General features: G+C 39.4%; 2 protein-coding genes and 1 pseudogene across 2 annotated transcripts in view; 1 reads left to right on the top strand and 2 right to left on the bottom strand.

Moving 5' to 3' along the window:
- The window catches only part of LOC146673690 (butyrophilin subfamily 3 member A2-like), a 348,925-nt gene that overhangs the window by 182,788 nt on the left and 153,842 nt on the right, over positions 1 to 12,295 (top strand). The window lies entirely within an intron of this gene.
- LOC146673700 (uncharacterized) lies at positions 1,112 to 1,960 on the bottom strand (annotated as a pseudogene).
- Positions 4,077 to 6,011, bottom strand: LOC146673701 (low affinity immunoglobulin gamma Fc region receptor II-like). The gene is made up of 5 exons (XM_085400994.1): positions 5,981 to 6,011; positions 5,730 to 5,774; positions 5,205 to 5,459; positions 4,861 to 5,121; positions 4,077 to 4,255 (listed from the first exon to the last, which is right to left on the bottom strand). Exons 1-5 carry the CDS (start codon positions 6,009 to 6,011, stop codon positions 4,077 to 4,079), a joined length of 771 nt encoding a protein of 256 aa, XP_085257120.1.

The following is a 12,295-nucleotide window of genomic DNA, read 5'->3' on the forward strand; positions in this document are numbered from 1 at the left end:
CAATACACATATGCTTTCATGCTTTGAATTGTGTAATTTAAGTGATCTAGGTAGCTCTGCTTTGGAAGTTCAGTTCATGCTAGAAATGTTTTTTGGAGTTTGTACGTGTTTTGTCTCAAGAGGCCACCGCATATATAAACATAAATAAAAACCACTTTTTTTTTTCTTTTTTTACATTAGTAATTGCTTTTGTGCATAATTTTATATTATTGTTAATAATAAATTAATTAAAGCAACAAAACAACCTGAAGAGTCGGTTCGGAGCCGAAAGAAATCCCATCACTACTATACGTAGCTTATTTAAACTGGCCAAGCCTGCAGGATGGGCCGGATCATGATAAATTTTAGACAAGGTGTTTTCCATGATGAATGCAAGACACAAATGACTAAGATGTTGGTGTTAACATGTCTTTTTATTTCATTCACACAGACAATGAATACTGAACAGCATACATTAAAACAGGTGTCTCCCAGCCCAGTAGTTACCAATCATGCGAAGCATGGCTGGTTTAACACGACGGGCATAACGACTTGCTTCTAACAGTTGTGCAATATTGTCATTAATTGTGCATACTATATGTTGTGATGATCTCAGTTCGGTCATGGTGTGTTCTGCAAGCCTGCGGAATTGTGTTCCAGTCCCAGCGACTGTGTATGAGCGTACAAACAGGTGAATGGCTGGGATGAATCGGCCTGTCTAGTAGGTGTCAAAGAAATACTCTGGCAATTCAAGCAAGCAGCTGTGTTGCACCTGACTGGGATGACCTGTTTGACATCCGTAGCATGTGTCCTGTAGAAAGTCATTTAGCACCAACATCAGTAGGTGGTGGGTTGCAAGCTTGATGTCGATTACTGTTTCCTCACACAGACCTGATCCCGTTGCATCCTGCAACAATTGTGGAGAAGGGGGAGGAGGTGGTGGGGTCTGGATTAGCAGCGCTGGCGATGGAGTCTGGCAAGTCTGAGAGGTCCCACGCTTGCATGTCTCCCTCTGTAAAATGAAAACAATAAAAAGAGGTTATAATTTGTTGCATAGATACACGTGTACACACACACACACACACACACACACACACACACACACACATTCTTAACCTACCATTTGGTTTATTTAGTTGTCAGATGGCCTTATGATTTTAGGTTTGCACAGGGTAGAAGGCAAGCCAGTCTTCGGGCAAGTCGCAAAATCATCAAAAACCAGGCGTTTTCTAATACCCTCGTACGCAGCGTTGAGCCTATGTTGACGATGGTGTTGTCAATCTGGCTAAACAGACGCAGCATAGCTCTCCAGTCGCACCACTGTATAAAAAACATGTCCTTAAACCATATAGTGCGCTCTTCTATGCTCAGAGGGTAAGGATTTAACCTCCAGTTTTCAACCCCTCTGGCAGCAATAAGACTTTCCCTGTCATCACATACACTGAGAAAAATAAAGTCATCGGGCTGCGGTTGAAGCGATCAGCCTCGACCCTGTAAAGCTCAGGGCCTGTTGGACTGTTCCACTGGGAAACATACAGCATCTCTGGGAAGCCCACATTGTCCAAGCCCGCACAAACAACGGTGCGAAAGAGTTTCCAGTTTTTTGGTGACATGACTTGTGACTCCCCCCAAAACAGTCCCTCACCACAATCTACATGAAGTATAACTGCACCGCTGGTATATTTAACGGTATACCCATACTCATTACTGCCTCGATATTGTAACTTAAATTCAGCCCCATCTACGGCGTTTTCACAGCGTTGCTTTTTACGATGAGGGCCCCAGGTGCAAACGCCTGTAGACGTACCTAGAGCGGCTGTGGCTTGGGCTGCTCATCATGGTTGATACAGATGTCATCCTGAGCTCGTTAGCTCGAGGTGTCGGTGTTCCTTAGGTCGAGCTGTTGATGTTCCAAATGGTGAAAGAGCGCGTTTTATATGTATACACGCTAGACCAACCCACTAGGAGGTGTCATTACCATCCGGGGTTGGACATGGTTTCAGTTCACCTCTGACATGGAGAGAAAGAGGAGCTGTTTGTAAAGATAAAAGGTGGAAAAACCTTTGGAGGTTCAGTTGGGATGTGTGTGCTGGGATGCTCTTGATTAGGAAGCCGCTTTTATTGTTTTATGACTTGTTTTGCTGACTGTTGGGCCCCCCCTGTAACCCCCCTATGTGTAATCATCAAGTCTTAATGTTGCAGTGTGTGACTAGTAGATAATTATAGGGGTAGTTGCAAAAAAAGTGCAGGTATATTACTACTGAGGTGTCCTGTGTGTCGAAGCTTTGAAGCATGTGTCGGGTAATTTTTTGTGAAGCGCGTATCGAGGCTTGCTTTGATTACGTATGCAGTGATGTTCGAGGCCTCGTGAGCAGTACCACGTGACTGATTCAGGCACTGGCTCGCCCGTTCGCACCAGATTAAAAAAAAGAAAAGATTGCCAGATCACATTGTGTTGTGGAATTGGATTATGTACGTGTTACACAGTGTTACATAGTTACTTGAGCATTTCTTCTTCCATGGAACCAGCAAGGAAGAGAAGATTTTCCCATCTGGCAACATTTAGTTCTCATCTCTCCTAATAAGGTATACACACAGTTATAAATATCAAAAAATGATAGGTACCATCATATAAATAAACAGCACTACAGATCCTATAATCTGATTTCTGTCTTTTAGTTTATTAAAAAGTGAAGTTTGTGTCATTATCCAGATGTACATAAGCATGATTACACAGTAACACAATCATACCAAAACTCTGTTGTGATAGTTTCCACTTTCTCTTTTGAATCAGACGTACTCAGACAATATTTGTGATAAATAACCATGAAAACAATTTATTTATTCAGTTTACAGGTTTACACATCACATCATTATAGTCACAGAGCCTGTTTCACTTGAATCGTCCACTTGATGGTGCAGTAGAGCAAATGAACCATCACAATGCTTCGAACCATGAGTCAACCAGTTGGATGGAAAGCTTCAGTTCATCCTGAGGCTTCATTTCACCATCACTAGCCACAAGCCCAAACTACTCACTTGAAGCAGCTACTTTCCCCACTGCTCCCACAACTCCACACTACAGGCAAGACAATCATACTATTCCCTAGAAAGCAGTGTAAAGACACAGGACAACCACCCCGCACCCCACAGTTCTTCCCCAACCTATGTAACCAGAGACAGAGAGAGAACAACACCTCACCCACAAAAGGGCAATTTCAGGAGGAGCCCTGCTAGGGCTGTAACAAGTAGGCATTATTAAATTCACATATTCACAATTTGTCAGTTGTCTGGTTGACAAATGTTCCCTTTTACAATAACAATAGCGTTCAGAAACAGTCTTACAGGGATGTGAAATGAACAATTTATTTTCTGTGCTTGATTACAAAGAGTGAAATCAGGGAAAAGTCTCCTTATTTACAAATGAAGATCAGGATCAGAGAAGAAAACAAATGTAAATGAAAAATGTAAAACATTCCCTGTAACGCTGTGAAATGTGAGAAGCTGCTTTTTTTTTGCAGCTAACATACACACACATGGATTTGCACATATTCATCAACTTTTTGAAATACAGATATGTCTTTGCATTCTAGTTCAAGACATTTTGAATTCCCTAACACAGGTCAAAAACCTACAGATGGTATTAGACTTATTTTTGCCAGTGTGCCGTAGGAAATAGACCCAGATGTAAACTTACAGAAAGCTGAACTTAACTGAAACTGATCTTTATGTCAACTTTGCCAGAAATTCCATAACGCAGTTGGAAAACTGAAAACCGTGCACATAGAACGAAGACTAGAAAATAAATCAGGAAGTAAAAAAACACTGAACAGCTTTCCATGTACACTCAGTTTGCAGTATACAACAGCACCTTTACATTAAACACAGCACTGTTTCAGTTCAGTCCAACTCTTCCCCCAGCAACACATCATTTTTTTCAGGGCAGAGTTAAAGTTGCATACAATTTGCCGCTGAGAGCATATAAGACAGGAAAACCATCAAATTATTGAACAATAAATGTTTTCTGGCTTCATTATTTTAAACATAGCATTTAAACATTTTAAAGAACATCAACGTGGACCACAAAGGACATACTTTTATCCTTTCATTGCTTTATTTGTCATAATTACTGTTGCATTTACACCTGGGTGAATTGTTAGCTGTTGTAGCTTTCCCAAAGTGAAGAAGTCCACCAGCAGCAGCAGCAGCGCCACCATCACCACAGTGAAAACAGTCCGTGAGATGAGGTAAATATGGCAGGGTGTTCTCTCTGAGTCTCTGTGCAGAGATGGTTACATGTGTGAGACACAGCTGAGATTAAGTCTGTTTAACGGATTTAAAAGAAAAAAAATCTAATTTGTGATTAAAATATTATCACATACAACATTTTTGGTAAAGAGCTTTCCTTCATCATCACTTTGGTTAATTATTTATTATGTGATCATTCACCTTCATATCTGTATATATCACCAAAAGTAACCTCTCTCCTCATACTGAGTCTCTAAGAAAGCATCTTCTTCTCTGCTTACGTCAACTGAAAACAGGACAACGACCGATATTTATTTAGTGGCTTATTGATTTAAAGGTCTGAACGAGTAACTGGGAAACTTTTGTCACTTTTCTATGATCTCTGTTACTGTTACTGCCTTTATGAATGAAATATAAATCTGAATACACGTGACTTTAAACTCCTTAGTGTGAAAGTGACTGACCAGTGGAACCTGTTTTATTAATTTAAATGAGCAATCTTGTGGAAATACTTCAGAATAGTTCAAAAATGGTACCAATAAATAGACTAGTTTATCTTAAAGTGTGGGAAAAGTAATAATTTATATCACACGTGTCTTACTAATCTTACTTTGAAACATTGCTGTTTCTCACCTGTGACACATAGCGGGGAGACAGACAGCCAGCTCTCTGGTGATTCTCCACCTCCTGAGATCTTGCACTTGTAAAGTCCTTCATCTGCCTTGTAAACTCTGTGGATGGTCATGTTTCCTGTTGAGCTGTTCCCTATGTGATGCCCATATTTATAGAAATCAGCTGCAATATTGGAGGAAATCATCTTGTTTCTGCAGCGCAGCGTCACATCTTCTCCCTCCATCACAGGAACAGCAGGACTCTCCAGGGTCACAGAACCAGCTGAATGACATGAGATGAGCTTTATTCGCTATGAAAGTCATTTAAAACAATCATAAAATAATTTTGTCTTCATTCAAACTTACCAGTGACAGAGATGTTGACACTGTTGCTTTTCCTCCCTCCTTCAATCTCACACCAGTGCTCTCCACCATCGTCCAAATAAAGACTTGTCATAATGCACAACGATCCTTGTGCTGTTTTGTTACCACTGTTGTTACACTGGGATGTTTTCCCTTTTACCTTGTGTACTATGTTTCCATGAAATACTCCCTCGCAGTAAAAACTGACAGTTTCATATTCAAAGAACTGCAACTTGTTTGGAACGACATGAAGAGAAACTGCATTTAGGAAAAAGAGAAAAAAAGAGTTTCAGTTTATCGTTGAGTTAGCAAACTTCTGCTCGTTACTGGAACAACAACATGGAAAATAAAAATAGTTCATATTTAGATACACAAAGAAAACGTGTTTATCATAACTTTCTCACTAAAAAAGATTCAGAATATCACAAAAATAGCCAAAATCAATCAACTTGACTTTTTCTAAATAATTTTCTCTTTCAAACAAAAAAAGCTAACGTTCATATTAGTGAGCAAATTAGTTAAACTCACAAACTTTCCGAGCATGTGCAGACAGCAGGACCATGATGGTCATCACTGAAAAGAGAAAAACAAGACACAAATAAAAAAAAAAAACATATATGTGACTTCACACTTTTTTGACTCGTACAGCTAAAATCTTTGTACATTTCCAAGGTGTCATCACATGTTTCCCCTACATGAAACATTCAAATCACAACATTGTTGACTCTGACAAAGTCTTTATAGTTTAACTTTAATGTAGCGATAAAGACAGTGCTCACACAGTCTGATGCAGAGAGCTCTGATCTCCATGATGTCTTCCTGCAGACTGACCAACAGACTCTTCCTTTGTGGCATATTTGAAACCGCTCTAAATAGTTTTTAGCAGAGCTGCTGTTGTGGTAAGTCACCTGACAGAAAGACAGCCTGGTGCTGTTTTAATTACTATTTTTAGATAGTTAACGTTCATCTTTGTATTCTTCCTTAAAACACTGATGATTCACATTATTCACTCTAATCCTAACATCAGTATACTGAGTTATTTGATTCACACAACAACTAAATGGTTGGACAATATTAGCATAGTAGCGTAGTTAAAAATTAAAAATTGAACACTAAAACTTCCCAACTCACTCTTGAGCGGGCATAATCAAACAGTTCATCCCCAATTTTTGATGTGGGAAGTCTTTATTTTCTCTGTCAGGGCTGCCCTTTGTCACTGATTCTGTTCATAATTTTTTTGGACAGAATTTCTAGGTGGTGGAAGGCTTTTACTTGGGTGGTCTCAGAATGTCATCTCTGCTTTTCGTGGACGATGTGGTTCTTTTTGCTTCATATAGGTGGTGGCCTCCAGCTCGCACTGGAACGATTCGCTGCCGAGTGTGAAGCGGTGGGAATTAGAAACAGCACCTCGAAATCAGATGTCTCCTGGGCGCCTCGTTGGTGAGGTGTTTTGGGCATGTCCCACCCGGAGGAGGCCCCGGGGCAGGCCTAGGACAGGCTGGAGAGATTATATCTCTCAGCTAGCCTGGGAACACCTTGGCGTTCCCCCGGACAAGTTGGAGGAGGTGGCTGGGGAGAGGGAGGTCTGGGCTTTTCTGCCTAGGCTGCTGCTCCCAGAAGAAGATGGGGAAAAAAAACATAAAAAGATTATCAAAAAACCTAATGTGCTATAGTGAAGACACATATTTCAGTGCAGGGTAAGTCACACGTGTTTACAAACCTCCCACAGAGTTTGCTGATAGGGAAGCAGCAGTACTGTGGGTACTTCGCAGATGTTTATAAAGGCCATGCTATGTGTTCTTCTATTAATTTAACAAAGGAACAACAGAACAAGCTGAGTGAGTTATATTTGTGTTTCAAGTGAGAAACACTTGCCCAGAAAGACAGAAAAGAACATTTAAAAAGTAGATAAATAAATATATATGGAGATTTACACAATTGAAATATGTTCAGTCCTTGATTTCAGAAATGTATTTGTTTTTTTATTAGTATTTAGTATTTTTGTTCCAATGTTTTCAGAAGGAAATATGACCAGCAGTTGAAATTACAAGTTACAGCACTGGACCTCCCTGTGAGTGCAGCCATCTGTCATCACAGAGTGGGTAACCCCAATCGGGCCGTACAGTTTTTATACTGCGACAATAACAAGTCACTATTATGTCTGTCTTCTTCCAGAACCCATCCTGATGTCTGCATAAGAATCCTCTTCATCCATCCGACCTCGCATTGTCTCTGCTCCCTCCTGGAATCAGAAAGACAGGCACAAAAACATCTCCCCGCCTGTACTTGATCATTTTACTATTACTGCAGCTGAGATCCTTCGGGGTGAACAGGACACTCCTGAGGACGTTTTACGACACCGTGGTGGCGTCCGCTATCTTTTATGCTGTGGTCTGCTGGAGTGGTGGAATGGCAGAGAGGGGCAGGGAGAAACTTGACAAACTGGTCAGGAGGGCCAGCTCTGTCCTGGACTGTCTGCTGAAGTCCATCGAGCAGGTTGGGGAGGAGAGGATGTTGTCTAAGCTAACATCCATCATGGACAACACCTCCCACGAGCACTGAGCAGCTCGTTCAGCAGTAGACTTTCACACCCACAGTGTAGGAAGGAGCGCTACCGCAGTTCATTCTTACCAGCAGCTGTCAGACTCTATAACACAGTTTAACATGGTCATCGTACTCACCAGCTTGTTTGTTCATTGTACATTTTATACGCAGCCCTGCGCATTTTCTAGTTATCTCTGTGCAATTTTTCTATATACATTTCTGTACATTGTTACCTGTATATACGGACTTTAGTTGCTTATGTATACAGGACCACTTTGTGTCTTCCTTTTAGACTTTATATTCCCTTTGCTATAAGAACTGTGTAACACCAAAATTTCTCATTTGTGGGATAATAAAGGTTTATTCTATTCTATTCTATTCTATTCCATCGTACTGATTCTAAAATCTAGGTGAGGACATTATGTTTGGACTTCCTGTGGCCCAGAGAATATCCTTATAACCATTATCAAATGTGATGTGTACGCATGCTGCCAAACCCTCTGCGCTACTACATCTACCCTTCAATATTTCAGCCCAGTTATACTGATGGACAAAGCTTTTGACCCTCAAACACAGAACACATATTTTCGTGTGGGTTGTGAGGTACAAAAAGTTTTGTCATTACTTACAGCAACAAAGGGGTAAAGTAAGAAAATCATTTTTTTTCAAGCACATGTGTACGAAACCTCACTTTAATCAGAGATATGCTCAGACTATGCAGGTATATTTCACTGTTGACCACAAAGTTGATGTTTCTGATTAGTGGACAACCTCAGTGAGTCCTTTTTAAAGCTCTTTTCTTGTAACAGCATTCATACACTTGTAGTAGGACAAAGCATATGGAACAAGTTGTTTTAAGTTCAGCCTATAAACTGACAGATGGCTGCTTTTGTTAACATTCGAATTTTATATGTGTTCACTATGATGTGGATCTGGCATCCAGCTGTGCCCAATGGAACATATACAAGCTATATCAACTTATAGAGATGCACACTGAAGCTGAAAATGCACAGCTTGTTCAGTTACACAAACAATATGTAAAAGATCTGGGTTATCTGGGTCACTCTCTCAGATGTGACTGTCTTCAGTCTCTTTGTAACCTGTAAGGTTGCAGGAATTGGAGAATAAAAGTTTAAAAAGGGTAGAAACCATTATTTTGATGCATATTACATACCACTACTCACTGCAGTTTCAATTTTTGTCATGATGCATGTTCAGTCATCCAGGTGAATAAATTCCAAAAGGCTAATTCTGGTTATGGTAATCATACCAAGGCCCTTTAGACTTTTATGAGTAATCCTCTTTTGTGTCAGGGGTTGCTGTGTGGATGTGGAGAAGAGGGACCCAAACGCAGGACTAGTGGTGAGGATTAAGGGTGTTTATTGTAATTTACGAATGAAGACAGCAGGAGATGGCTGACTGAACTGAACACACGGCAATGACAACATCAATGAGAAGACTGTGAACAGAAGGAAACTAGAACATAATGCACAGAGACTGACAAAGGGCTGACATAATAAAACAGGACGTGTATATATGGAAACTAAAGGTAGAACATGACTAAACTGAAAACACGGGGTCAACGACACAGGAACCCTGACATTTTGTCTGCATCTGAGGCTGAATCGCAGGTGGTTCCTGTAATCAGCGATCTTACATGCTGTTTGTTCATACTGATGTGCCAAAGTGGGTTAAAATGGACAGAATCAACCTTTTGGCATGGACATTTCTGAGGTCAGGTGGTAATTGTTTCTGGTGGATCAAGCAAACAGTTTCATACTTATATCTTGGAGGCATTGTCTAATATACTGTAACGGACTGGTTTACAAGTTAGTTTTCCTGTTGTTTTGGCATTGGCTATGGTCTACAGTAGCCTGTGTTACTGGTATTAATAAACAGCCAGTAAACACAATACCAATCGTCTCTGTCTTCTGTCAGAGGGATGCTACAATACTGTAGTTTTGGATTTTTACAGCTTGTAAGACTGCAAATACAACTATGAGAGCTGCAGAACAACAAGAAATACAGAAAGCTGTCTAAACCTAAGGTCTTAGAAACAGCCAAGAAAAGACTCACACCCTTAGCTCACCATATAGATAGAAGCCGGGGGAATAAACTCTCTCTCTACTGAACCATCCAAGGTGTTCTCTTAGTGGCAGGGGAACAATATGAGAACAGAACCAACCCACCTGAGTAGGATCCAGTAACCATCACAGTGGAAGCTGTCCAAGAAAGAGTCATAGGCAGCACCATTCCAGGCTGTTACATTGACATGGCAGATGTTTCCAGTAATGCTAACTGTACTAGTGCAAACCCACATATGGTAGTGTTAGTGAGGGCCCGAGGTTGCACCCACTTTCTGAAACAATGTGGCGTTTAGAGGTGGATGATGGTCATTCATGTTTAGATAACAATGGCTGGGATGTTGATTTGCTTCAAATTGTGGGCAACTGGAAGCAAAATCTTTTAAAAATACTGGATTCTTGTTCAAAGGTTCTTGTTCTCATACAGACAGCCCAGCAGTGTGAGATGCACTGGTCAATATTGTCTGGAAGTTGACTGTGAATGAATGATGGTAACAGTACACCTATCTTTCTTGGCTGTCAAACGATTGGTGTCTTTGCTCCACCATTTGACAGCCAGAAGAGGCAGACCCAGACCAGAAGTCCACATTTTGAGAATCTAAATGACGGTTTGAATAAAAAGAAAAAAAAAAATGATATGAGAGAAGGAACATAAACCACCCACATGTTCATGTTAGCTTCTTAATACTGATACATTTAAAATATAATCCAGTCTAATTTAAATTTTTTAAAAAAGTTTTAGTTTTTTTAAACCAGCCATTCCAGTTTGCACACAACAAATTACTTAGCATCCCACCCCCACATTTACAAATAAAAATTATTTGTAAAAAAATTAAAAACCTATTTTAAAACATCTCATCTACCAACAGGGAAAGTATGACAGGGCCGTTAATATATTGGTCATTGTAGCAGACTGGCACTGAAATGATGGAAATGGAAGCGTTTTTTTAAGCACGGCAAACATCGCAAATTTACTCAGGCACATTTTGGATACCCTTTAAATTCACTTACATATTCTCATTTTCTGCTGCTACTTTAAAGAAATGCATCTCTGTAATGTCACTTTGAGTTCTGTTAACTCCCTTTGTCTACAGCATCAATATGTCAAATATAAGCTTTTTCATTATGACCCAATCTGGTCTTTTGTGAGCTATTTCCTTTTTTCATGTGAAAATCAATCATGATGTGGGGGTGGAAAATTGTGATGTAATAATTAAGAGTAACTAACAGTAAATTAACAGTAACAGATTGTCAAATGTTTACTGTAATTACTTAAGATCAGGCCCAGAGGAACTGAGCACCACCTTCCACCATCAAAATCAAATTCCTTTCTTGGCTTTTCATGGTTTCATTAACTCTCTTTCAGCTTCTAAATTTTGTTTTCAGACACAGTCTAACACTGGCCATGGAGATAGTCTCACCTTTGGCTTTATTGAACAGCTGAGGTTATCACAGTTCTGGAAGACAAAACAAGCTACAACTTATTCTGTCTGTGTACTAAACCACACTTTAATTAAAGATATGCTTTATATCAAACTACAAAATCATATTTTACTCCTGACCACACAGCTATTTCAGAAAAGGCAACGCAACACTCAGATTAGCAGTTCACCACAGTGAGTGCCTGTGAGCTGCAACCAGTCTTTTCTTGTAACAGTCTTCATACATATGTGAAAAGAGAAAGCAGAAGCCACAAGTTAGCTTTAATTAGATGTAAATGTAGAGAAAAGCAGATCAGTGTCTGTCTTGGTAACTGAACGTTCTACGTACTTTGAACCACATGGGTCTATTTAACTGAATGCACACAAGCTATAACAGTTTATAGACATGCAAACCAAACTCAGTGTACAATGTGTACAACTTCTTCAGTTACAAAAAAACAATACAGTATAATTCTGGGTTGTTTTTACTCTCTGTTAGTTGAAATTATGTCTTTATTCAGCTCTCTCAGCAACCTGTAGGACACACAGAAATTACAAAAAAGAATATTTTATACATTTATTTTCTTTCTTTACTTTTAATGATGGAAAGAAATTGCTTTGGTGCATATTACACACCAATGTTTAACTTTAGGGTTAAAAACAGAATGAATATATTTGACCTGAAACATTAGCGTTCTTATTGTCTCTGGTGGGTCAAGCATTAATTCTGCATTTGTATTATGATAGGATCATTTTACACATGACTTCTGAAAGGATGAAACCTCACAAAGATATACAGTGGAATCCCAGCTTACGAATTTCCCATATATCAAAAAATTCAAGTTACGAAGGCACTTAATGGCAATATTTCTGCCCATCACGAAAACTTAGGAAAGACCCTCGGGAACTAATTAATTTCACACGTCGGGGTTCCACTGTGTGTATATATATATATATATATATATATATATATATATATATATATATATATATATATATATATAGATAGATAGATAGATAGATAGATAGATAGATATATTCGTTA

This window comes from Rhamphochromis longiceps, linkage group LG3 (assembly GCF_057381845.1).
Source record: "Rhamphochromis longiceps isolate RC_006_pf linkage group LG3, R_longiceps_female_GT1.1, whole genome shotgun sequence".
NCBI lineage: Eukaryota > Metazoa > Chordata > Actinopteri > Cichliformes > Cichlidae > Rhamphochromis > Rhamphochromis longiceps.

What these genes read in the sequence shown, in the direction of transcription:
- LOC146673701 (XM_085400994.1), bottom strand. Translation starts at nt 6,011, where the DNA reads ATGGAGATCAGAGCTCTCTGCATCAGACTGT. An exon ending in TGTCAACATCTCTGTCACTG is followed by an intron (nt 5,122 to 5,204) that starts GTAAGTTTGAAT and finishes CATGTCATTCAG; the next exon opens with CTGGTTCTGTGACCCTGGAG. An exon ending in CTCCCCGCTATGTGTCACAG is followed by an intron (nt 4,256 to 4,860) that starts GTGAGAAACAGC and finishes CTCTGCACAGAG; the next exon opens with ACTCAGAGAGAACACCCTGC.